This window comes from Prunus persica, chromosome G1 (assembly GCF_000346465.2).
Source record: "Prunus persica cultivar Lovell chromosome G1, Prunus_persica_NCBIv2, whole genome shotgun sequence".
In the NCBI taxonomy this organism is placed as follows: domain Eukaryota; kingdom Viridiplantae; phylum Streptophyta; class Magnoliopsida; order Rosales; family Rosaceae; genus Prunus; species Prunus persica.
In genome coordinates, this window is record NC_034009.1 from 12,360,260 (window position 1) to 12,383,320 (window position 23,061).

General features: G+C 44.0%; 3 protein-coding genes and 1 pseudogene across 3 annotated transcripts; 2 read left to right on the forward strand and 2 right to left on the reverse strand.

The window, feature by feature from the left end:
* LOC18788341 (sugar transport protein 13) lies at positions 1,119-3,184 on the forward strand. The gene is made up of 5 exons (XM_007223180.2): positions 1,119-1,251; positions 1,435-1,757; positions 1,875-1,999; positions 2,094-2,385; positions 2,479-3,184. Exons 1-5 carry the CDS (start codon positions 1,119-1,121, stop codon positions 3,139-3,141), a joined length of 1,536 nt encoding a protein of 511 aa, XP_007223242.1. The 3' UTR covers positions 3,142-3,184.
* On the forward strand, positions 3,924-6,007 carry LOC18789685 (sugar transport protein 13). Its single transcript, XM_007223181.2, has 5 exons — positions 3,924-4,056; positions 4,190-4,512; positions 4,587-4,711; positions 4,798-5,089; positions 5,196-6,007. Exons 1-5 carry the CDS (start codon positions 3,924-3,926, stop codon positions 5,856-5,858), a joined length of 1,536 nt encoding a protein of 511 aa, XP_007223243.1. The 3' UTR covers positions 5,859-6,007.
* Positions 6,437-19,723, reverse strand: LOC109950840 (annotated as a pseudogene).
* On the reverse strand, positions 20,633-22,828 carry LOC18789686 (sugar transport protein 13). The gene is made up of 5 exons (XM_007226212.1): positions 22,699-22,828; positions 22,294-22,616; positions 22,054-22,178; positions 21,427-21,718; positions 20,633-21,295 (listed from the first exon to the last, which is right to left on the reverse strand). The coding sequence occupies exons 1-5, from the start codon at positions 22,826-22,828 to the stop codon at positions 20,633-20,635; spliced, it is 1,533 nt and encodes a 510-aa protein (XP_007226274.1).

Consider the following 23,061-nt stretch of genomic DNA (forward strand, 5'->3'; position numbering starts at 1 on the left):
AAGCATCTACTGCTTACAAAAGCAAATTGTCTTGTAAGTTATAATTATCTTGGAGAAGTTAGTTGGACATCAGTTGGTGGAATCGTTAAGCTCAACGATGGGATCCCTGAGCCCTACCATTATCTTTATTTTTGTCCACTATTTTGAAGGGAGCAAATTAGGAATTCAGAAAGTTGCAGCTCAAACGAAGTGTTGGCGGGAGATTGTTGGAAAAATAATATGCCGAATATTTTTAGGTCGATCTAAAAAGCGAAAAAGAAGCAAAAGAAAAAGTAAAAAGAGGAAGATTTTTTTTTTGCAGCATCAATTCAAGGGTGCTGGCACTAGTCCCTTGTGCTCCAGCGCACAGTCGTGATTCCAATTTATTACTTCATTGTTTTGAATCTATTCCAAGGTTCATGATTCTGTGAGATTTCTCTATCGAGAATATAACTTTATATCACACTTATCAGATTATTTGCAACGTATCTGATAACATGTGATTCATCTTTACAAGTTGATCTCACTTTAAAGAAATATGGTTCGTAAATAAAATAAAATAAATTACAATTATACGTATATAGTTCAATGCATCATTTCATTTACATCATTAAAACAAAACAAACTTGGTTTATAAATAGAAGTCTTAAAATATAAATCATAAAATTAGTAAAATAGAGATGTTTAGAAAGCCTATATTTAAATAAATATTTGAGCCGATAATTAATTTGAGGTGGATGAGGATCTAATTTTGGGGTGTGTAATCTTGGTCAAGACGACTAAGACTAAGCAAAGCAAGAAGAATGAAGAGTATAGAACAACAGTTGACCATGCCATGTGGAAAGGTCTTGTCCATGGAACTTACTAAGTCACGACAGTCATCCATTTTCAACGTTGTTCACTCTCTGTCGCCTTTAGGTTTTCAGGTCGTCTGGTATATATAAGCCTCTGAAGAACACACACCTCATTTCACCTAGCAAAGTCTCTTCTTCTTCCTTTTCTTCTTCAGTTTGATAGGGGTCATCTAGTAGATATATATACATAAATAAATGCAAAATACTTATGTGTAATTAGATACTATAAGAAATAAAGTGTAGCGAAGTAAGTTCGAGTTCTAAATTGATTAAGAAGCAGAAACCATGGCGGGTGGTGGATTTGGGACCGGGACGGGAGGAGGAGACTTTGAGGCAAAGATCACACCTCTTGTGATCATTTCTTGCATATTGGCCTCCAGCGGAGGCCTCATGTTTGGTTATGACGTTGGTATTTCCGGTACGTACGTATGTAGCAAAGAGCTAGCTAGCTATGTTCTCATGCATGCATGCATGGAAGCAAATGGTTATATATTGGTCTTCTTAAAACACAATTAATTAAAAATTATTTGATACTACGTATGTAAACATAATTAATTTATAATGTAGTCTAATGATGATCAAATTATAATTGATCATGCAGGGGGTGTTACATCCATGCCGGAGTTCCTGAGGGAATTCTTCCCAACAGTGTATAAGAAGAACAGCCAGCCTGGACTTGAAAGCAATTACTGTAAATACGATAATCAGGGCTTGCAGCTGTTCACATCTTCATTGTACCTCGCTGCTTTGGTAGCTACCTTCGTTGCGTCCTACACAACCAAATCGCTAGGCCGAAAGCTAACCATGTTGATGGCGGGGATTTTCTTCCTCGTCGGAACAGTTTTCAATGCTGCAGCTGTTAACCTTGCCATGCTTATCATTGGCAGGATCTTACTTGGTTGTGGAGTTGGTTTTGCAAACCAGGTTTAATTAACTCTTAATCTTATCTTAATTTCCATTATAAGGATTTGTAGTTTGAACACATAATATTCATAAATTTAATTCCATGTAATTAATGGATATCTATATGATTGATTACAGGCGGTGCCACTTTTCCTTTCGGAGGTTGCACCCACAAGAATTCGTGGGTCACTAAATATACTCTTCCAGCTGATGTGCACCATTGGCATTCTTGTAGCAAACATGATCAACTATGGAACTTCCAAGTAATTAAGCCAATATAATTAATTATTAGCTAGTTATAAATATTAATCACATATAAGGTGTAATGAAGTTGTGCTATGTACCACCTGCATGCAGAATGTCAGGGCCAAATGGATGGAGGATATCACTGGGTTTAGCTGCCATTCCAGCACTCTTGTTAACCATGGGGTCTCTCATTGTAACAGACACTCCTAACAGTTTGATTGCTCGCGGTAAGATGGAGGAAGGGAAAGCCATTCTTAAAAAGATTCGCGGTGTTGACAACGTCGAACCAGAGTTCTTAGAAATTGTTGAGGCCAGTCGTGCGGCTAATGAAGTGAAGCATCCCTTCAGAAATCTCCTTAAGCGCAGAAACAGGCCTCAACTGGTCATTGCAATTTGCATGCAGGTGCTGCGACTATAGCCTATTGCTGTGTTAACTAGTTTTCACAATCACATATTATTAGATAGTCTGACATGTTATGTTTGTACGTGCATACAGATTTTCCAGCAATTGACTGGCATTAATGCAATTATGTTCTACGCTCCCGTTTTGTTCAAGACCTTGGGATTTAAGAGTGACGCTTCCCTTTACTCATCCGCCATAACAGGAGCTGTCAATGTCCTCTCAACTGTTGTATCAATCTACTTTGTGGACAGAGCTGGTCGCCGCGTGCTCCTGCTAGAAGCGGGTGTTCAAATGTTCCTTTCTCAAATTGTGATTACAGTAGTGCTCGGAATCAAACTTAAGGACGACGTGAACAACCTCGGCCATGGCTTGGGAATTCTTGTGCTGGTTTTCGTGTGCAGTTTCGTTGCATCCTTTGCATGGTCTTGGGGACCTCTTGGGTGGTTGATTCCTAGTGAGATTTTCGCACTAGATGCTCGCTCAGCTGGCCAAAGTGTGGCTGTCTTTTTCAACATGCTCTTCACCTTTATTATAGCCCAGGCCTTCCTCTCAATGCTTTGCCACATGATGTTTGGCATTTTCTTGTTCTTCGCAATTTGGGTCTTCGCCATGACTCTCTTCACTCTCTTCTTAATTCCGGAGACGAAAGGTGTCCCTATTGAAGAGATGACTGAGAGAGTATGGAAGAAGCACTGGTTCTGGAAGCGATATATGGATGAAGTCGAGGATAATCCCAAGGCCCAGGCAAATGCTTAAAGCACTTATCCTTGCCTGCAGGGTTCTTAGATTTTACAATTTCCACGAATTTAAGTTTTAGGAGTTCTTGTTTAGTTCTAGTAGACCTTCATCTCGCACCCCCATGCCATTTGATTTGTTTTTCTTCCTTTGAACGTAGCTTCAGTTTCATTCCAAGCAAAGTACTTGTCAGCAGTGTATAGACTACACTCTGCATGGCAATTGCTTTAATAATTGTTATTTTCGCCGATTAATGTAAGGTTTATCTTTTATTGTTATGTCACGCATGATCTGGTCTATCTTAAAATATATTATTCAAAACAAATTAAAAATATTCGTAGGTTAGTACATCTGGTTTACCTTGTGGCAACATCCATTTTAAGACATATGCAAGATGTACTAGTTAACGAATTAACTGCCACATGATAAGGTTAGGAAATGTGTGGCCCTTCTAGTTTTACTCTAGACAGACTCGATCAACTTTAGATGTACTAGTTCAACGAATTTCGCTTTAATGCCTGACCAAGCAATCAAAACCAACCATAGATCATGCCATGGGGAAGGATCCTGACCATGGTACAGACTAAATCATGCCTTTTTCTAGGAAAGTTCACTCGCTGTTGCCCTGAGGTCACCTAGTATATAAACCCCTCAAGCACACATTTCATTTCAGCGAGCTAGTTTTTCAAAACAGTGTCATTGAGGTTGGCTAGCATATACAAGTATCCGCATTCATCAAATTAGATACGCAGAATCAAAGTGTAGCGAAATAAGTTTCAGTACTTAAATAGGAAGCAGAAACAATGGCCGGAGGTGGCTTTGGGGCCGCATCGGGAGGCGGAGACTTTGAAGCAAAGATCACGCCTCTAGTGATCATGTCTTGCATAATGGCCGCTAGCGGAGGCCTCATGTTCGGTTATGATGTTGGTATTTCAGGTAGGCATTGTGGAGCTTTTCATATCATTCACGTAAAATTAATTAACCATTTTTTTTTTGGGGTTAAAAAGTTAATTAGAATTCTTTCTTAATTTAATTAATTTGACACGTGTGATCATTGTGATGGATGCAGGGGGTGTTACATCCATGCCTCCTTTCCTGAAACAATTCTTCCCGGTTGTTTATAAGAAGACTCAAGAGACTGGACTTGAGAGCAACTACTGCAAATACGACAATCAAGGCTTGCAGTTGTTCACATCTTCCTTGTACCTCGCTGCTTTAATTTCAACCTTCTTTGCGTCGTACACAACCCGATCCCTGGGGCGAAAGCTCACCATGTTCATTGCTGGGGTTTTCTTTGTAGTCGGAACAGTTTTTAATGCTGCAGCTGTTAACCTTGCCATGCTTATCATTGGGAGGATCTTGCTTGGTTGTGGAGTTGGTTTTGCTAACCAGGTACATAATTATTTCCTAATCTTAGCTTTTTCTATAACATGCTAGGTTTTACTAATTAATGAATATAAGTACAGGCAGTGCCGCTTTTTCTTTCGGAGATTGCACCCACAAGAATTCGCGGGGCACTTAACATACTCTTCCAGCTAAATATCACCATTGGCATTCTTTTCGCAAATCTTATTAATTATGGAACTGCCAAGTAAGCCACCATCCTCCCTAATATTCCATTAATCATCACCGGTAATTAGACACGAGTGATTAATTAATGTACTTTTTCTGGCACAGAATTGAAGGGGGATATGGATGGAGAGTGTCACTAGGTTTGGCTGGCATTCCAGCAGGTATGCTGACTATTGGGTCTCTCATTGTGGTAGACACACCTAACAGTTTGATCGAACGAGGTAAGTTGGAGGAAGGAAAAGCAGTTCTTAAAAGGATTAGGGGTGTTGACAATGTGGATCCAGAATTCTTAGAGATTGTGGAGGCAAGTCGTGTGGCAAAAGAAGTGAAGCATCCTTTCAGAAACCTCCTTAAGCGTAGGAACAGGCCTCAATTGGTCATTGCAATTTGGATGCAGGTGCCGCAACTATACTAGAACTTGTGCTAACTAAGGCATTTCAAAATCTTAGTTACATTTAACGCGTATAAGATAATCTCACATGTTATGTTTTACATGCCTACAGATTTTCCAGCAATTTACTGGCATTAACGCAGTCATGTTCTACGCTCCAGTTTTGTTCCAGACCTTGGGATTTAAGAGTGATGCTTCCCTCTACTCAGCTGTTATCACAGGAGCTGTCAATGTCCTCTCAACCGTTGTATCAATATACTTTGTTGACAGAGCTGGTCGGCGCGTGCTATTGTTAGAAGCCGGTGTCCAAATGTTCCTTTCTCAATTGGTGGTTGCAATAATAATGGGACTCAAAGTGAAGGATCACTCTAACAACCTTGGCCATGGCTTGGCAATTATTGTGGTGCTTATGGTTTGCAGTTTTGTTTCATCCTTCGCGTGGTCTTGGGGACCTCTCGGGTGGTTGATCCCTAGCGAAACATTCCCATTAGAGGCCCGCTCAGCAGGCCAGAGTGTGGCTGTCTGTACCAACATGCTCTTCACCTTTATCATAGCACAGGCCTTCCTCTCAATGCTTTGCAACATGAAGTTTGGCATTTTCCTCTTCTTCACATTTTGGGTCTTTGTCATGACAATTTTCGTTGTGGTCTTAATTCCTGAGACCAAGGGTGTCCCTATTGAAGAGATGACAGAAAGAGTTTGGAAGCAACACTGGTTCTGGAAGCGATTCATGGATGACGTAGAAGATGATCCTAAGGGCAAGTTGCATGCTTGAACTATCTGAATTCAGATAGTTTATTATCTGCTTGGTGGTTTATTAGATTTTATAAGTTCCCTGAATTTGAGGCTTAATAGTTCTTCTTTGGTTCTAGTAGCCTCACAACACGCGCTCTCTGCTTGCCAAATAATCTGCTAATTTATTTTCTGAGAGGCAATATTTGAACAAAATGTATTCCTGCAGGCCCCTCTTGGATTACATTTCATTCTTTTGATTTCGTTTATCAATTCAATTGTCGGAACTGCCCTCTGTCTATCTGCATGGATTTGATGAATTGTGTTTTTCTTAAAGCAAACTTGTCAAAATGAAGAGGATAACAAGAAAGAATGTTTATCCCGAGAGAGATGTTTTTGAGCTCTCCTCTCTCTCAACAAAATGAAAGCATAAGAGAAAGGAGAGCTCAAAAATGCATTGCTAAAATCTTTAATATTATGGAAATATGAAAATGTACAATTGTAGTGATATACAATTGCAATAATATGTACAATTGTGATGAACAAAATTGAAAGCAAATTTCTAAAGGCATAAGAAACCAAACAAAATTAACAACCGCCATGCATACGCCGTAAGATGGTTTAAGCATTTGCCTGGGCCTTGGGATTATCTTCGATTTCATCCATATATCGCTTCCAAAACCAGTGCTTCTTCCATACTCTCTCAGTCATCTCTTCAATAGGGACGCCTTTCGTCTCAAGAATTAAGAAGAGCGTGTAGAGAGTCATGGCGAACAGCGAGTGAACTTTCATAGAAAAAGGCATGATTTAGTCTGTGTCATGTTCAGGATCCTTCCCCATGGCATGATCTATGGTTGGTTTTCTTTCTTGATTGCTCGGTTAGGCATTAAAGCGAAATTCATTGAACTAAAGTTGATCGAGTTTGTCTAGAGTAAAACTAGAAGGACCACAGTTCCTAACCTTATCCTGTGGTAGTTAATGAAGGAAGTTGAGGTTCCACCCCAAAACCAATTGGCAATGGGAAGAGTAGCCCAACTCCTTATAAACCTAGGCTAGGTCCCTTAACATTTCAATGTGGGACAAACACTCTCAATAGTTAATTCAATGTGCTCGTCTATTTGTTTAGTCACACTTGAAAAATAATTAGTCCAAATCATGAGAAGCATTATGCATTGGGTCTAAATGCGTGGTTAGTTTCGTGTTAAGTTACAAATTGTTAGCTCTTGACCGCTACTACAAACATATTTGTTTTGTGACACTTTTAATATTAAACAATAATCTCAATTAATTGAACCTTGTCAATTTTTTACATTTCTTCATGTGGGAGTTTAGAAAGAACCTATCATTTTATTTTCGAGAGGGGTCACAAAAAGCTTATGGCCGGCCTTAGGCATATAGGGACATATTGACTGTTGGCAGACAAAGAAAGGAACATATGGAAAATTCTGTAGAAATAAATATGGTAGCATTAGTCAGGCATGTCTATTTCACGTCTGTTAGTTAGAGACACAGTTAGAAGTTGTTACGGTTGTAAAGAATTAGTTAAGACTAAAACAATCTACAAAGCTTAGAGAGTCTCATTTGTATCTCTAACAGATTGAAGAAAATCAGAAAAGCTTTTCATTTTCGTCTTCTTCCATTGAACCTTCCTTTCTGGTTATCATGGCATCAGAGCATGGACTTGGTTCTGCGTGTAATCTTCAGCTTCTTCGACTTTTCTTGTTCTTCAATTGTAATTGTTTTGTGGCACGAAGCTGTCCTTCTGTGTATTGTTTTCTGATGCCATCTGTTTCTTGTTCCTCGTGTCGTCAATTTCACCCAAAACTGATGGTTTACTTGGCATGATTTTGAGTCGAGTACATGAGGATAATTTGTTGAAAAGGAGATAACAAATTCAGTCAGTTCTTGAGGGTTACGACCTTTTTGGTTACTTTGATGGTACAGTGGTGTGGTGTGGTGTCCACCAAAGTACGTAATTACAGTTAAATGAGGGGGCACCAATGAAATTACTGTGGCTCTTATAGAGATTGGATGGCACACAGATAAAGCTTTGCTCAGTTTGCATCTTGCCACTCTTTATGAGGAAGCTATTAAGCATGTGGTTGGTAGTAGAATTCTCATGAGGCTTGGGCTATTTTCAAAAAGATCGCTATGCTACAGTTTCTCCTACTTAATCATCTTAAGACAGTTATTAAATGCCATCCGGAAAGGTGCAGATTCCATTAATAGATATTTGTAATGGAAGCAAACTCAGGATCAACTCAAGACGAAGTAATGTGGTTTTCTTAGGCAATAATCTCATCTCATGGCAGTCTAAGAAACAAGGTTCAGTATCTTGAAGCTCTACTGAAGCTGAATACAAAGCTTTGGCTAATGCATCTGCAGACATTGCTTGGATCAGATCAGACAACTGCTCTGTCATCTTCATGTTGTTCTTCCAGATCCACCAAATCTTCATTGTGCCAATTTGTCAGCACTTGCTTTAAGCGATTAGATCCTGTTTATCACTCTCACATTAAACATTTTGACATTGACTTCATAATCTTAAGCTGGGTGCCCCAGCTACAATTGAGGGACAACTATAGAAGTTGTTACGTTTGTTACTAATTCTGTTTAAGAATTAGTTAAGACCAAGCTATAAAGCTAAAGAGTCTCACTTGTATCTCTAACAGATTGAAGAAAATCATCAGAAAAGCCTTGTGCAAATCTTTCTTTTCAATTTCCTTTTCCTCTCCGTTTGTCTTCTTCCACTGAATCTTCCTCTCTGGTTGTCATCATGAACCCCTACAAAGTTAAACTACATACAATTAAGGACAGCTTTGACAACTGAATTGATAAACAAGATTGAAAAATGTTAAATTTAATGCACACTTGAAGAATATAGAAAAATCTAGAAGAAATTAGAAAACTCAAGAAAGTTCACTAACTTTGACAAAGTCAAGTTTTAAGAGAGGATTATTGTAAACTCTAGAAAATTCATAATAAAAATCTCGTAATAAGGTAATATTATATTATAAAGTAGTGGCTAGGAGAAGAAACCAAGTCCACCGACTTGGACAATGGCGGCAGCTTTAGTATATAAATAGATGTTATTGTCTCTTGTACAAAGCTAAGAGAGTAAGAACAGGCCAAATAGCCAGCAAAGAGAGTGAGAACAGGCCAATAAGCCAAAAGGCAAGCCTAGCAAATAGTTTCTTTCTAGTTGTTGAAGGCCAATAAGCCTACCCCTACATAAAGCCTTGTACCCATCTTTTGTTGAATAAATAAAATCACTATTTTGTTCTCTAAAACCCAACAAGTGGTATCAGAGCATCACATAGGCTCATCACACACCCACTATATTCCAACAAAAAAGAATAAAATGCATGAGAGGTAGCAGGAATAATTATCATTGGAAATAATGCAATCCAAGAGAGGAGTGCAGGACTGCATTTCGTAAGTGCCCTCTCAAAAATTAAAGAAGAAATCCTAAGCTTCAAATCGAGATAGGAGGAGGTAAGATAGTTCAAGGCATGCAACTTGCCCTTAGGATTATCTTCAAAGTATCGCTCCCAAAACCAGTGTTGCATCCGAACTCTTTCTGTCATCTCTTCAATAGGGACACCCTTGGTCTAAGGAATTAAGATCACAACGAAAATTGTCACGATAAAGACCCAAAATGTGAAGAAGAGGAAAATGCCAAACTTTATGTTGCAAAACATTGAGAGGAAGGCCTGTGCCATGATAAAGGTGAAGAGCATGTTGGTACAGACAGCCACACTTTGGCCGGCTGAGTGGGCCTCTAATGGGAGCATCTCGTTAGGGATCAACCACCCATAGGTCCCCAAGACCACGCGAAGGATGAAACAAAACTGCAAACCATAATCACCACAACAATTGACAAGCCATGGTCGAGGTTGTTAGAGTGATCCTTCAAGTTGTGTCCCATTATTATTGCAACCACAATTGACAAAGGAACATTTGGACACTAGCTTCTAACAATAGAACACGACGACCAGCTCTGTTGACAAAATATATTGATACAACGGTTGAGAGGACATTGACAGCTCCTGTGATAACAACTGAGTAGAGGGAAGCATCACTCTTTAATCCCAAGGTCTGGAACAAAACTGGAGCGTAGAACATGATTGCGTTAATGTTTGTGCAAATAATCTCACGGGAGAATATTCGCCCAAGATTCCTTCGTCTTCTCCGCCTCTCTTTCTCCCTGCAAAACAGATCGGAGTAAAAGGACCACACCCGGGGGGTGTTGGCCAAAGGCCCTCCGATGCCTAAGTTAGGTAAGGGAATTCAAGGAAAACCGGGTGGCCGGAGCTGTGTGTGGTGGCCGGAGCCTTGTGTGAGAGAGAGAAAGAGAGGAGGTGGCTAGGGTCTCTGAGAAAATAATTTATGCAGAGTTTGAGTAGGAATTTAGACGTACCTCATCCTTGTGTGTAACCAGGTATTTATAGTGGCTTTTGGAGAGGTAGGTGGGGTTGGTGGGGTTGGTGCATTTAGGGATTATGGATGAACCGAATCCCTAATTAAATTGGGGATCAAGTAACCCCCAATTTGATTAGGTAATTCCCAATTAGGTTAGGTAACTCCTAATTAGGTCAAATAATTCCCAAATTGATTGGCCTAATTAAGTGACCTAGGGTTTTGATTTAATTAGGTTCCCACAAATGCCCCCCAGCTTCTGCGTGGCGTGCGGCGGCATGTAGGAGATGTGGATTAACCGTTGGGCCATCCAACTGCATCTGGGCTTCCTTATTTGAATTGGGCTCCTGCATGGAGGAGGCTTTTTACTCGGGCTGTCCAGCTGTAACTGGGCTGGAGGTGCGCGATCTGCTGCTGGAGCAAGTGGCAGTTTAGGTCATCTTTTTTGTGGATGATCCAAATTGCTTCAATTCCTTCTTATTTTTGTGCCACGAACTAGGATCAGTATGAGTCAAGGCGATCATGTGCGGAGCACGAACGTGCTGAAAGTCAGCGGCAGATAGGAAGAGGAGGTTGGCGACGATCCGCTCGTTCCTCTCACCTACTGCAATGGTAAGTTGCATCCCTCTGATCTGCTATTGTTGCCATGGAACTCTTTGCTGTGTCTGACTAACTTTTGTCTTATGCTTGCAGATGATGCCATCCGAAAGAAGCTCGTTCTCGACCCGGACATGACGAAGGTTCGACAAGCTTTGAGCATCCCCGCCAAGTTTCGTGAATGGCGCTGGCTGCTGAGCGAACATCGGAAGGAAGTCGGTGGCCTGCCCCCTGCTGAAGATATTGAAAGGTGGAAGTCGTGCTGCTTGGAGCTAAGTGACTTGCCAGTTGAGCGGGATGAGTCATCGACTGAGTCCCCTGAGGGTGGGAAAGCGTGTAGTAGCTCTGCTCGAGATGAAGCTGCAGTTTCACGATCAGTGGATATGTTTCCACAGGGAAGGCAGCCGAGATCTTCTCTTGCCACGAACAAGTCTTCTACAAGGGAGGTCTCGCCTGCTCAGAAGGCCCATATGGGAGTTGCTCCTGCCTCGTCTGCCGGGATCAAACGCCTCGTCAGCGCGAACAGCAAGAAGGCCAACGGCATGCAGGAGGTTCGGGAAATTCTGCTCAAGTCTTTGCCCGTGCTGCCTAAGACCCGTGATCTGCCATGCAAGGAAGCCGCTGGGAAGCAAGGTTTGGGTCGTCCGTGCCGATCTGGGAACCAAGCTGAGATGACTGTACCTCTGTCTAGCAACCACGACTCATCTACGGGGCCACGAACAGTCAAGCACAAGGCTGACTCAATGTTGCAAGTTGCAGCCAAAAGAGCTAAAGAGTCGTCTGCTCGAGCGAAGAGTCCTCCAATTGCACGAACTGCCGGTCCGGGAACTGGTGATAGCTCTGCTAGGGGCGAGCCAGTGTCTGATCTGCTGAAAACAGGCTTTCTGTCAAGTCCATCTGCTTGCGCTAAGCTAGTTGATCACATGTATCGAGCTGGTGACCTTTGTGCTTTCTCGAGCCTTCCCTTGGATAAGCAAGAAGAAGCTGCAATTGAGGAAGACAAATGCCAAGGTGGGTCAGCTGATGAGGGTAAAGCGGATGCGAAGGAGCAAGCAGCCGAGGCGGTTGAGCAAGTTGTGCTGGTTGGGCAGAATGAGGCTGTTGCCAGTGCAGTTGAGGATGTGACCGGCTAAGGGTCTCCTGCTGAAGTTCCCTAGTAGTTGTAGTTCATTTTTGCTATTTTTGAACTTTGTTATTTTCTTTCAATAAGTGGTCTTTGTTTGACCATCTTACTTTTTGTTGAACTTGGCTGATTGGCCGCTTTGTTATGGAATTTTCAGTTGTCTTTCGAACTTCAATTCTCATTGTATCTTGTAAGTGTGTGTCCGGAGACATAGCACTTGGAAGATATAGCGCTTGAAAAAGACTCCATTGAGTTTGTGCTCCAGAGAGCAGCTTGTCTGCAATTGAGGTAAGGCTTGTCGCATGTTTGCGTATGTCGGGGACATAACGCTTGAAAAAGACTCCATTGAGTTTGTGCTCCGGGGAGCAGCTTGTCTGCAATGGAGGTAAGGCTTGTCGCCTGTGTGCGTATGTCAGGGACATAGCGCTTGAAAAAGACTCCATTGAGTTTGTGCTCCGGGGAGCAGCTTGTCTGCAATGGAGGTAAGGCTTGTCGCCTGTGTGCGTATGTCGGGGACATAACGCTTGAAAAAGACTCCATTGAGTTTGTGCTCCGGGGAGCAGCTTGTCTGCAATGAAGGTAAGGCTTGTCGCCTGTGTGCGTATGTCAGGGACATAGCGCTTGAAAAAGACTCCATTGAGTTTGTGCTCCGGGGAGCAGCTTGTCTGCAATGGAGGTAAGGCTTGTCGCCTGTGTGCGTATGTCGGGGACATAACGCTTGAAAAAGACTCCATTGAGTTTGTGCTTCTGGGAGCAGCTTGTCTGCAATGGAGGTAAGGCTTGTCGCCTGTGTGCGTATGTCAGGGACATAGCGCTTGAAAAAAGCTCCATTGAGTTTGTGCTCCGGGGAGCAGCTTGTCTGCAATGGAGGTAAGGCTTGTTGCCTGCATGTATATGTTTTGCAGCCTTCTGCTTGATTTTCCTGGCCTCGGACTTGTCATCGGGCAAGTTTTCATTCACTAGGTAGTCAATGATGGGTTCTTACCAGCTAGGATCCTCGTCGATCTGCATTAGGTCCGGTTGTTCTGCGTCTTCTATGCTAGGCTGGTCAAGGTGTTCGACTGGGATAGAGCGTCTGAACTGGGTATCCAGTGCTGATCCTAAGCTTGCCAGTGCATCTGCGTGCGCGTTCTCTGCTCGGGGCACTTGCTGGATGGTGAAGGTGGGAAATGCCTTCAACAGCTCTTGGACTTTGTCAAGGTACAAGATCATCCTTGGGTGCTTCGCCATGTATTCTCCTAAGGCTTGACTTGTGATCAGCTGGGAATCCGAGTAGATGGCCAGCTTCTTGATTGATAGCTCCTTTGCCAAGCGCAAGCCAGCGAGCAATGCCTCGTACTCTGCCTCGTTATTTGAAGCCGGGAAGCCAAGTGTGATAGCTTGCTCTAACAGGGTTCCATCAAGGGTGATGATGACGACGCCTGCTCCAGCTCCTTTCTGGTTTGATGCTCCATCTACGCGTAGCTGCCACATGTCTCTGGGTTGGTCAGGTTCCGCGGAGGTCTTGTTTGCTCTCGAACTTTCCTTCTTTTTGCTGACCAGCTTCTCTTCTTCGGCTGATGGTGTGGACTCTGCAACAAAGTCTGCTAAAGCTTGGGCTTTTATCGCAGTCTTTGGCCGGTAGAGGAGGTCGTATTGGCTTAGCTCTATTGCCCACTTCATGTGAGTCGCTGAGAAGCATCAGGGCTGTGGAGGATTGATCTCAAAGGAAAGTCAGTCATAACGACGATTCGGTGAGCCTGGTAATAAGGTCGCAGCGTTCTCGCAGAAACGACAAGGGCCAAAATGAGCTTCTCCAACTTTGGGTAGCGAGTCTCTGCATCGAGGAGAGCTTTTGACGTATAGAATATCAGATGTTGGGCCCCAAGTTCTTCTCGGATGAGAGCTGAGCTGACGGCCGAGTTAGACACTGCCAGGTACACGAACAAGTCTTCATCAGGAACTGGCTTCGAGAGCAGGGGAGGTGAAGTAAGATAGGTCTTTAGACTATGGAAAGCTACTTCGCACTCCTCGTCCCACTTGTCTTTTTGCTCCTTCTTCAAAGCTTTGAAGAATGGTCTGCACTTGTCGGTAGACTTCGAGAGGAATCGGTTGAGGGCTGATGCTCTGCCCGTCAGACTTTGTATTTCCTTCACTGTAGAAAGTGACTTCATCTCGAGAATAGCTTTAATTTGGCGTGGGTGTGCCTCTATACTTCGTTGTGTGACTAAGTACCCCAGGAATCGGCCGGATGATACACCGAACGTGCATTTACTTGGATTCAGCTTCATGCGGTATTGGCGGAGCAGGCTGAATGCCTCGGCGAGGTTTTTGAGGTGGTCTCCACGCTTGGGGGCTTTGACCAGCATATCATCCACGTAGACTTCCATGGTTCTACCGATCTGCTCCTTGAAAATCTTATTCACGAGCCTTTGATAGGTTGCTCCAGTGTTCTTCAACTCAAAGGGCATGACCTTGTAGCAGTAGGTCCCTCTCTCTATGATGAAAGAGGTCTTCGCCTTGTCATCGTCGTACATCATAATTTGATTATAGCCGGGGTAGGCATCCATGAAGCTGAGCAGCTGGTTGCCGAAAGTCGAATCCACGAGCTGGTTGATCCTCGACAATGGGAAGTTGTCTTTAGGGCATGCTTTGTTGAGGTCGGTGTAATCGACGCACACTCTCCATTTGCCCTTTTCTTGTTTTGCCACCAGAACAACGTTGGCCAGCCATTCTGAGTAGGAGACCTCTTCAATAAATCCAGCGGCTAGAAGCTTGTCGATCTCGACTTCAATGATCGCGACTCGCTCGGGAGCGAAGTTGCGTCTCTTCTGCACCACGGGCTTGCTGGCTGGGTTGACATGGAGGCGGTGGCAGATGATATTTGGGTCGATGCCGGGCATGTCAGATGGTGACCACGCGAATATGTCTTTGTTGTTTTGGAGGAAGGTGGTAAGCTCCACCTTCTCGTCTGGGCTTAGGCGTGAGCCGTCCGCGCTTTCTTGTCTGGCTAGTTAGGATCGAGGGGTACTAACTCAACGTCTTCCTCAGGCTTCCAACCTTCTTCAAGGGAGCCTTCCGGGCGGATTCCCTCCTCTCGATCCTTCTTGTTTGGATTCTGGCGCGAGCCGATCTGCGCTTCTTTATCTGGCTGGCAAAGATCAGGGGGTACTAACTCAACGTCATCCTCAGACTTCCAACCCTTTTCAGGGGAGTCTTCCGGGCGGATTCCCTCGCCTTAATCCTGGCTCATTAATTGCTATTGTGAGGTAACAGCTCCCTTCTCGTTCGAGCTTGCTTGTCTGCTGGGAGCGCTTCGTGCCTCGTTGACAGCTTGCATTACTGGTGTGAACTGCATCTGCTTGCTCTTCTTGAGTCCGTGAGCTGTGCATCTTCTTGCCATGGCTTGGTCACTATTGATCTGCCCGATTCCGCCTCCAGGGATGGGGTAGCGAATCTTCTGGTGTAGAGCAGATGTGATAGCCTCGATCTTGCTGATCCACGGTCGGCCCAGGATTCCGTTGTACGGGGAGATCTCATCGATGACCATGAAGGTTTGTGAGCAGACTACTGGGGGCGAGTGGACGTCAAGGTCGATCTGTCCAACAGTGATTGTTGTGGCCCCATTGAAGCCCGTCAGCGACCTTGCAAGTTTGCTTATCTTGGGCTCCAATCCCATCTGTTGGATGACAGATAGTTGCAGGATGTTGGCTGCGCTGCCCTCATCCACATGAACTCGCTCGATCACAGCTTGTTCAATCTGAATGCAGATGACTAGGGCGTCATTATGCGGCAGGTCAAGCCCGATCAAGTCTTTCTTCTGGAAACCAATGATGGGTGTATCCACGATAACTGGTACTCCTGTTGTGATTTGGGAGACATAAGTCGCCTGCGCGATCTTCCTCTTGCGCTCCTTGGTGGTCAGCCCGGACTTCTGAGAGTCAGCTAGAATGGTGTTGATTCGAATGACCTTTTGGGGAGGTTCCTTGGCAGCCGCATCACGATCCTCGATCTGTTGGATGGCCTTCTTTGCGACGAATTCTGTGCAATGACCTTCTCTGACCAACTCCTCCAGATGCCTTTTCCAGGCATTGCAATTGTTGGTGTAATGACCGTGCTCCCCGTGGAATGCGCAGTATTTACTGGTGTCCCTCTTAGAGGGGTCTCCTTTCATGGGTGGCGGTCTCCTCACCCACGGCTTGTCCTTCTCTTGAGCCAGGATCTGATGAATTGGGATAGCGAACTCAGTGAAGGTCCCAATTTCTGAGCTTCCCTCTCGGGGCCGCGATCTGCGCTTATCTCGGGCTTTTTGCTCGAACTGGTTGCTCTTTTGGCTTGCCTGCTTCGTCGGGTGATCAACTTGCTTGCTAGCTTTCTTTGAGGCGATTCGATCATCGTCCCAAAGTGCGTAGCGTTCTGCCGTCGCGAACACTTCTGCCAAGGTTTGACTTGGTGTTATGGCCAGTTCCCGGTATAGCTCGTGCTCGGTTGGCAAGCCCTTCTTGAAAGCTGAGGATGCAACTTGGTCATTGCATCCTATGATGTTAGCCTTTTCAGCCTTAAACCGTCTCAGGTAGTCTCGTAGAGACTCGTCTGGCTTCTTGCGCAGGTTGAACAGATGGTCTGCATGCTTTCTGACCGTCTTGTAGGAGGTGTACTCCTTTGTGAAGATGAAGGCCAACTCCTTGAAGTTTCCTATCGACGCGGACGGTAGAGTGTGGAACCAGTCTTGAGCTGCTCCTCGCAGGGTCATCGCGAACACTTTGCACATCAGGGCATCATCTGCCTTGTACAGGATCATGGCGCTCTTGAAGTGCCTCAAATGGCTCTTAGTGTCAGAGTCCCCCTTGAATGGAGTGATGGATGGCGTTGTGAACCGCTTCGGTGGAAGAGCTCGTTCCACTTTGTCGGTAAAGGGCGAGCAGTCAACTCGATCAATTTCCTTATGCAGGGCCTCCTCCGCGCTTCCTTTAAGTTGGAGAGCTTGGAGTCGGTCATTTACTAGCTTCTCGACGTCCTCTGCTTGCAGGACTGGAGTCTCGGGCCGGCGTCTTCGGTGCCTCGAGCGCGACCGGCTAACTTCTTCCTCGGTTCCCAAGGGTCGATCCCCTTGGGTGTTCTGCCCGTGGGGCAGATTAGAAGATTGAGCTTGTGAGGATTCCTCTACATCTTGTCGCCGCATGTTGGTCCTCGAGCAGGTTGGTGAGCGTCGATCATCATCTTCTACCAGCAAGGAGGGTCGCTCAGGTCGACGTCTTTGGTGTCTCGAGCGTGACTGGCTAACTCCTTCCTCGGTTCCCAAGGGTCGATCCCCTTGGGTGCCCTGCCCGTGGGGCAGATTAGGAGATTGAGCTTGGAAGGATCCCTCTACAGCTTGCCGTCGCGTGTTGGCCCTCGAGCGGGTTGGTGGGCGTCGGTCGTTGCGCTCGTCACGCGACTGCTCACGAACTCGAGCTCCTTGTGGGCCCAAGCAGGCGTGGACATTAGTCTGTGGGCCTAGCCTCTCGAGCACATTGGTCCTTGGTTCTAGCCCCGAACGGCTCAGAGTACGGCTCGCGGCTGTCTGCGTCCCATCTACTCGATCTCGATCTCTCCTCTGCCGGTTTGCCCTTGTCTGACCAGCTTGGGACCTCTCGAACTGCTCGCCGACATGCTGGTGTGCCCTCATCTCCTCGTCACGGGGTCCAAGGCTAGGGCCTTGATTCATTGATCTGCCTGAGTAGCTGGCCAATCAGGTTGTTCTGATCATCGACTTTCTGTGTGAGTTGATCGACCCGTGAGTTAAGGTCCACCTGACTGCGCGGGTCAAGTAGAGTGCTGTGCATCGGGCCCAACGGCAAATGGGCTAGGGCTCCATTAGACGCGTACACAGGTGCATATGTCGAGTGTGATCGCAGAGGAGGGAGAGAATGGATCTGCTCCAGGACTGGGATGACGTCGAAGTAGCCATGGGGCTGAGCAGCAAATCCGGTAGTTGAGTGGTGTGGCTGCTGCTGTGCTACGACGGCAGGACATCGGCGCTGGCAACTGCAAGGCTGTGGAGGTCCCGAGGTCATGGTCAGGCTGTTCTGCAATTCCAGCAGCTGAATGCGGCTGCAAAGCACTGGAGGACGACTGCAAGGCGTTGGCAGCCACGATTCGGTGCGGTTGCATTGAGGTTTCCACCACGAAACCATGAGATGGGCCCATCGTGGTGGCGTTACTCTTCGTACGTCTTGTATCAACCATGGTTGTTTGAAAAAAATGTGTGAAAGATGGATTTTGAGCACGCTTTGAATATATCTCGTGCTCTCAATGAAAGCACCAATTTGTTTGTGCAAATAATCTCACGGGAGAATATTCGCCCAAGATTCCTTCGTCTTCTCCGCCTCTCTTTCTCCCTGCAAAACAGATCGGAGTAAAAGGACCACACCCGGGGGGTGTTGGCCAAAGGCCCTCCGATGCCTAAGTTAGGTAAGGGAATTCAAGGAGAGGTAGGTGGGGTTGGTGTAGTTGGTGTGGTTGGTGGGGTTGGTGCATTTAGGGATTATGGATGAACCGAATCCCTAATTAAATTGGGGATCAAGTAACCCCCAATTTGATTAGGTAATTCCCAATTAGGTTAGGTAACTCCTAATTAGGTCAAATAATTCCCAAATTGATTGGCCTAATTAAGTGACCTAGGGTTTTGATTTAATTAGGTTCCCACAGTTAATACCAGTGAATTGCTGGAAAATCTGTAGGCATGTAAAACATAACATGGGAGACTATCTGATACATGTGAGACTATCTGATACGCGTTAAACGTAACTAGGATTTTGAATTGCCTCAGTTAGCACAAGTACTAGTATAGTAGCGGCACCTGCATCCAAATTGCAATGACCAATTGAGGCCTGTTCCTACGCTTAAGGAGGTTTCTGAAAGGATGCTTCATTTCTTTTGCCACACCACTTGCCTCGACAATCTCTAAGAATTCTGGATCCACATTGTCAACACCCCTAATCCTTTTAAGAACTGCTTTTCCTTCCTCCAACTTACCTGGTTCGATCAAACTGTTAGGAGTGTCAACCACAATGAGAGACCCAACAGTTAGCAAACCTGCTGGAATGGCAGCCAAACCTAGTGACACCCTCCATCCATATCCCTCTGTAATTCTGTGCATACACGATGAAAGTACATTAATTAATCACTGGTATATAATTACGGGTGATTAATGGAAACGATTGCTTATTCTGTGAAGCCATATATCTAACTCGTTCAATTGTTACCTAAGAAGTAGGGAGAACTACCACTAAAATGATAGATGCCGGTTCATATATCTTCTTTTTCAAATTGGGGAGGATGGCTTACTTGTTAGTTCTATAATTTATAAGATTTGCAAAAAGAATGCCAATAGCGATATTTAGCCGGAAGAGTGTGTAAAATGAGGGGTTTATATAGTAGAGTACCTCCCGGCAATAGAGAGTGAACTGCATAGAAAATGGATGATTTATTCTGTGCCATGGTCAGGATCCTTCCCCAAGGCATGATCGATGGTTGGTTTTCTTTCTTGATTTGCTTGGTTAGGCTTTAACGAGAAGTTTGTTGCACTGAAGTTGATCTAGTCTTTTTAGAGTAAGCTTGCCCTTGTCATCCTTAAGAAACGGAGAAGGAGCGACGGCATCACTGTTGACGAAGGACATCAGATTGCGACTCTTGAGGAGAGGGAGAATCTGGGCCAACCAAAGGGGATAGTTATTGCGATCAAGCTTGATATGAACAGCTTGAGTGATAGAGGGAAAAGCAGCAGCGCAATCAGAAGAAGACCCCATGGGGAAAAGAAAAAAAAAGATAGATAGAAGAGAATTTTCAGACTGTAAGTCAATAGGCTCTTGATACCATGAAAGAAGTGGAACGTACGGGGGTAAAGCCTTAATAATCATGAGGGCATATTGTATTGATTTATACAGTATTACAGATAGAGTCCTATATCAAATATGATAAGGATACAATGTCATCAGATAACCAAGAGGAATCCCACATGGAATAAACGTAAATACAAGATAGAGTCCTAAGGACAATAGTCATCTAATAAAGAGGACCACATTTAACGGTATCATGTGGCCCCTAACATTATTCATTTCAGAAACTCACGAATTGTGCTACGTTTGCTAATGACCAGATCACCCTTACCAAACAGAGCATCCTTACCAAACATCTCCACGCTAGTATAACCAACTTTACAAATCTGATTGTAAATATAAACTGCAAATTCGTGACTAAATTTGAGTATAAATTATAAAACCTTAAGGATACCAACTATTCATTTCGTTAGAAGATATCCCAAACTCGAATTCCCTTTCTCCTAAGTTAAAAAGAAAGAAGAAAAAAGAACTAAAGGTCAACCTTAAATTCGTGATAGGATTATTGTTTGGATACAAGAAAGATCAGGTTGTGTTGTCCAATCAATTAGGATATGTGTACTGTGTCACAAGAGAAGGAAACTAAACATAACTGCAAACAAGACAATGCTAGAAAGGAACTGTAACAATATAGAAATAAAGCATGAACAATTGTAATGTATCTACAATTGAGGAAATTAAGCACCAAAATTAAATAGAGCCACAGGCACACAGAGATCGCGTGCTTCGAGGCTAGCTAACACTTATGAAAGAAAACTTCCTACAAAAAGAAAATTTGGTCGAGGGAGTCGCCATCAGAGGCTATGTAAGGCCAGTGCTTCAAGCATACCCCTTTTCCTTCGGTTCATCTTCGGAGTCATCCATATATCTCTTCCAAAACCAGTGCTGCCTCCAGACTACGTCGCTCATTTCTTCAATAGGGACACCCTTGGTCTCAGGAAGTAAGAAGTAGACAAAGACAGTCATGATCAAGCACCAAGCTGCGAAGAACAAGAATATGCCAAACCTGAAGTGACAAAGCATTGAAAGAAAGGCTTGTGCTATAACAAATGTGAAAAGCATGTTGATACACACAGTCACACTCTGCCCAGCCGAACGGGCCTCTAGTGGGAATATCTCACTAGCAACCAACCAACAAAGAGGTCCCCAAGACCAGCCAAATGAGCCCACAAAAGAGCAAATAATCACAACCACAAGAATTCCCATGCCCTTGTCGAGGTCGTTCGATTGATCCTTCAGTTTCCATCCCAGTATGACTGCAATGACCACATGAGAAATGAACATTTGGATGCCACCTTCTAGCAAGAGCATGCGACGACCAGCTCTGTCCACGAGGAAGATTGACACAATGGCTCCTAGGACCATGATACCTCCTGTTATAACGGATGAGTAAAGGGAAGCATCGTGCTTGAATCCCAAGGTCTGGAACAAAACTGGAGCGTAAAAATTGACTGAGTTAATTCCTGTGAATTGCTGGAAGAACTGCAGCAAACAACATGACCACATACAAATTAAGAGAGTCAAAATTTGGGAAAGTTTTCTTGCCAGACATAATATCAAACTGTGATGATCAGTTGAGACTATACGGAAAAAAAACTGAAATAATTAATGACCTGTAAAAAAACTGTGATGATCAGTTGAGGTCTATTCCTACGCTTAAAGAGATTTCTGAAGGGATGCTGCACTTCTTTAGCCGCACGGCTTGCCTCAAGAATCTCTAGGAATTCTGGATCGACATTGTCAATACCCCGAATCCTTTTAAGAACTTTTTTTCCTTCCTCCAACTTACCTCGTTGGATCAAACTGTTTGGAGTGTCTGTTACAATGAGAGCCCCGAAGGTTAGCAAGAGTGATGGAATGCCAGCCAAACCCAGTGAAATCCTCCATCCATATCCCCCTTCAATTCTGCATGTGGTGGCCCAAAACATTATAGATGGGAGTGAATATTTATGGTACAAAAACAAATCGAAATACAGAAGCTCAATAAAATATTATTGTGTAAAAGAATTATGCTAGTAAGCTGACTTTTTAATTAATAATTATTATATAATTAGTGAGACTCCCTTTAGCCTTCCACATGCATAATGTTATCAATTCATGTCGCAATATATGTATATTTACTAGCAATACCTAAAGTATAAACTTGTAGTTCATCTATGTTATAACACGTAGATTAGTAACACCGGGTACTTTCACAAACAAAAATTGATCGTTAATTAGGAAGAACTGTGCTGGCTTACTTTGCAGTTCCATAATTGATAAGGTTTGCTACAAGAATACCAATGGTGCACATGAGCTGGAAGAGTAAGTTAAGTGCCCCACGAATTCTTGTGGGTGCAACCTCCGAAAGGAAAAGTGGCACCGCCTGTCATAGATAACCAAATTATTTACCGAATAATTAATTAACTAATATTAACCAACATCATTAAGAGTAGGTTCAATAAGATTTGATGTAAGTATAGTAACATATATATATGTACCTGGTTAGCAAAACCAACTCCACAACCAAGAGCGAGCCTCCCAACAATAAGCATGATAAGGTTCTGGGCTGCAGCATTAAGAATCGTTCCAACTATAAAGAAAATCCCAGCAATGAGCATGCTCATCTTTCGACCGAAGACCCTGGTTGTGTATGATGCAAAGAAGGTTGCTATCAAGGCAGCGATGTACAAAGAAGATGTGAACAATTGCAGGCCTTGATTGTCGTATTTACAGTAATTGCTCTCAAGCCCTGGAATCTGTTGCCTCTTGTATACAACCGGGAAGAATTCCCGTAGGAACTCCGGCATCGATGTAACACCCCCTGCATTGGTATATATCGAATTAAATAAAAATGTAGTGCGTGTGTATGAGATCAGTAGCTAGACAGTCACGTATATATGTACCCGAAATGCCGATATCATAACCGAACATGAGGCCACCGCTAGCGGCCAATATGCAAGAAATGACCACAATAGGTGTGATCTTTGCTTCAAATTCTTCGCCATCCGTCGGCCCGCCAAATCCCCCCGCCATGATTCTGATTTCTTATAGTTTCAAACTTACTTAGCTACACTTAATCAGTTTTTAGAACCGAATTATATATATATATAATAAGACGTGACGCAGGTCAACAAAGAAGGAGAGAGTAGCTCGGTGAAATGAGGTGTGTGCATGAGGGGCTTATATATTCAAGGCAACAGAGAGTGAAAGACGTACGTAGGAGATGGACCATTTAGTACGTGCCATGGTCAACATCTTTTCCCCAG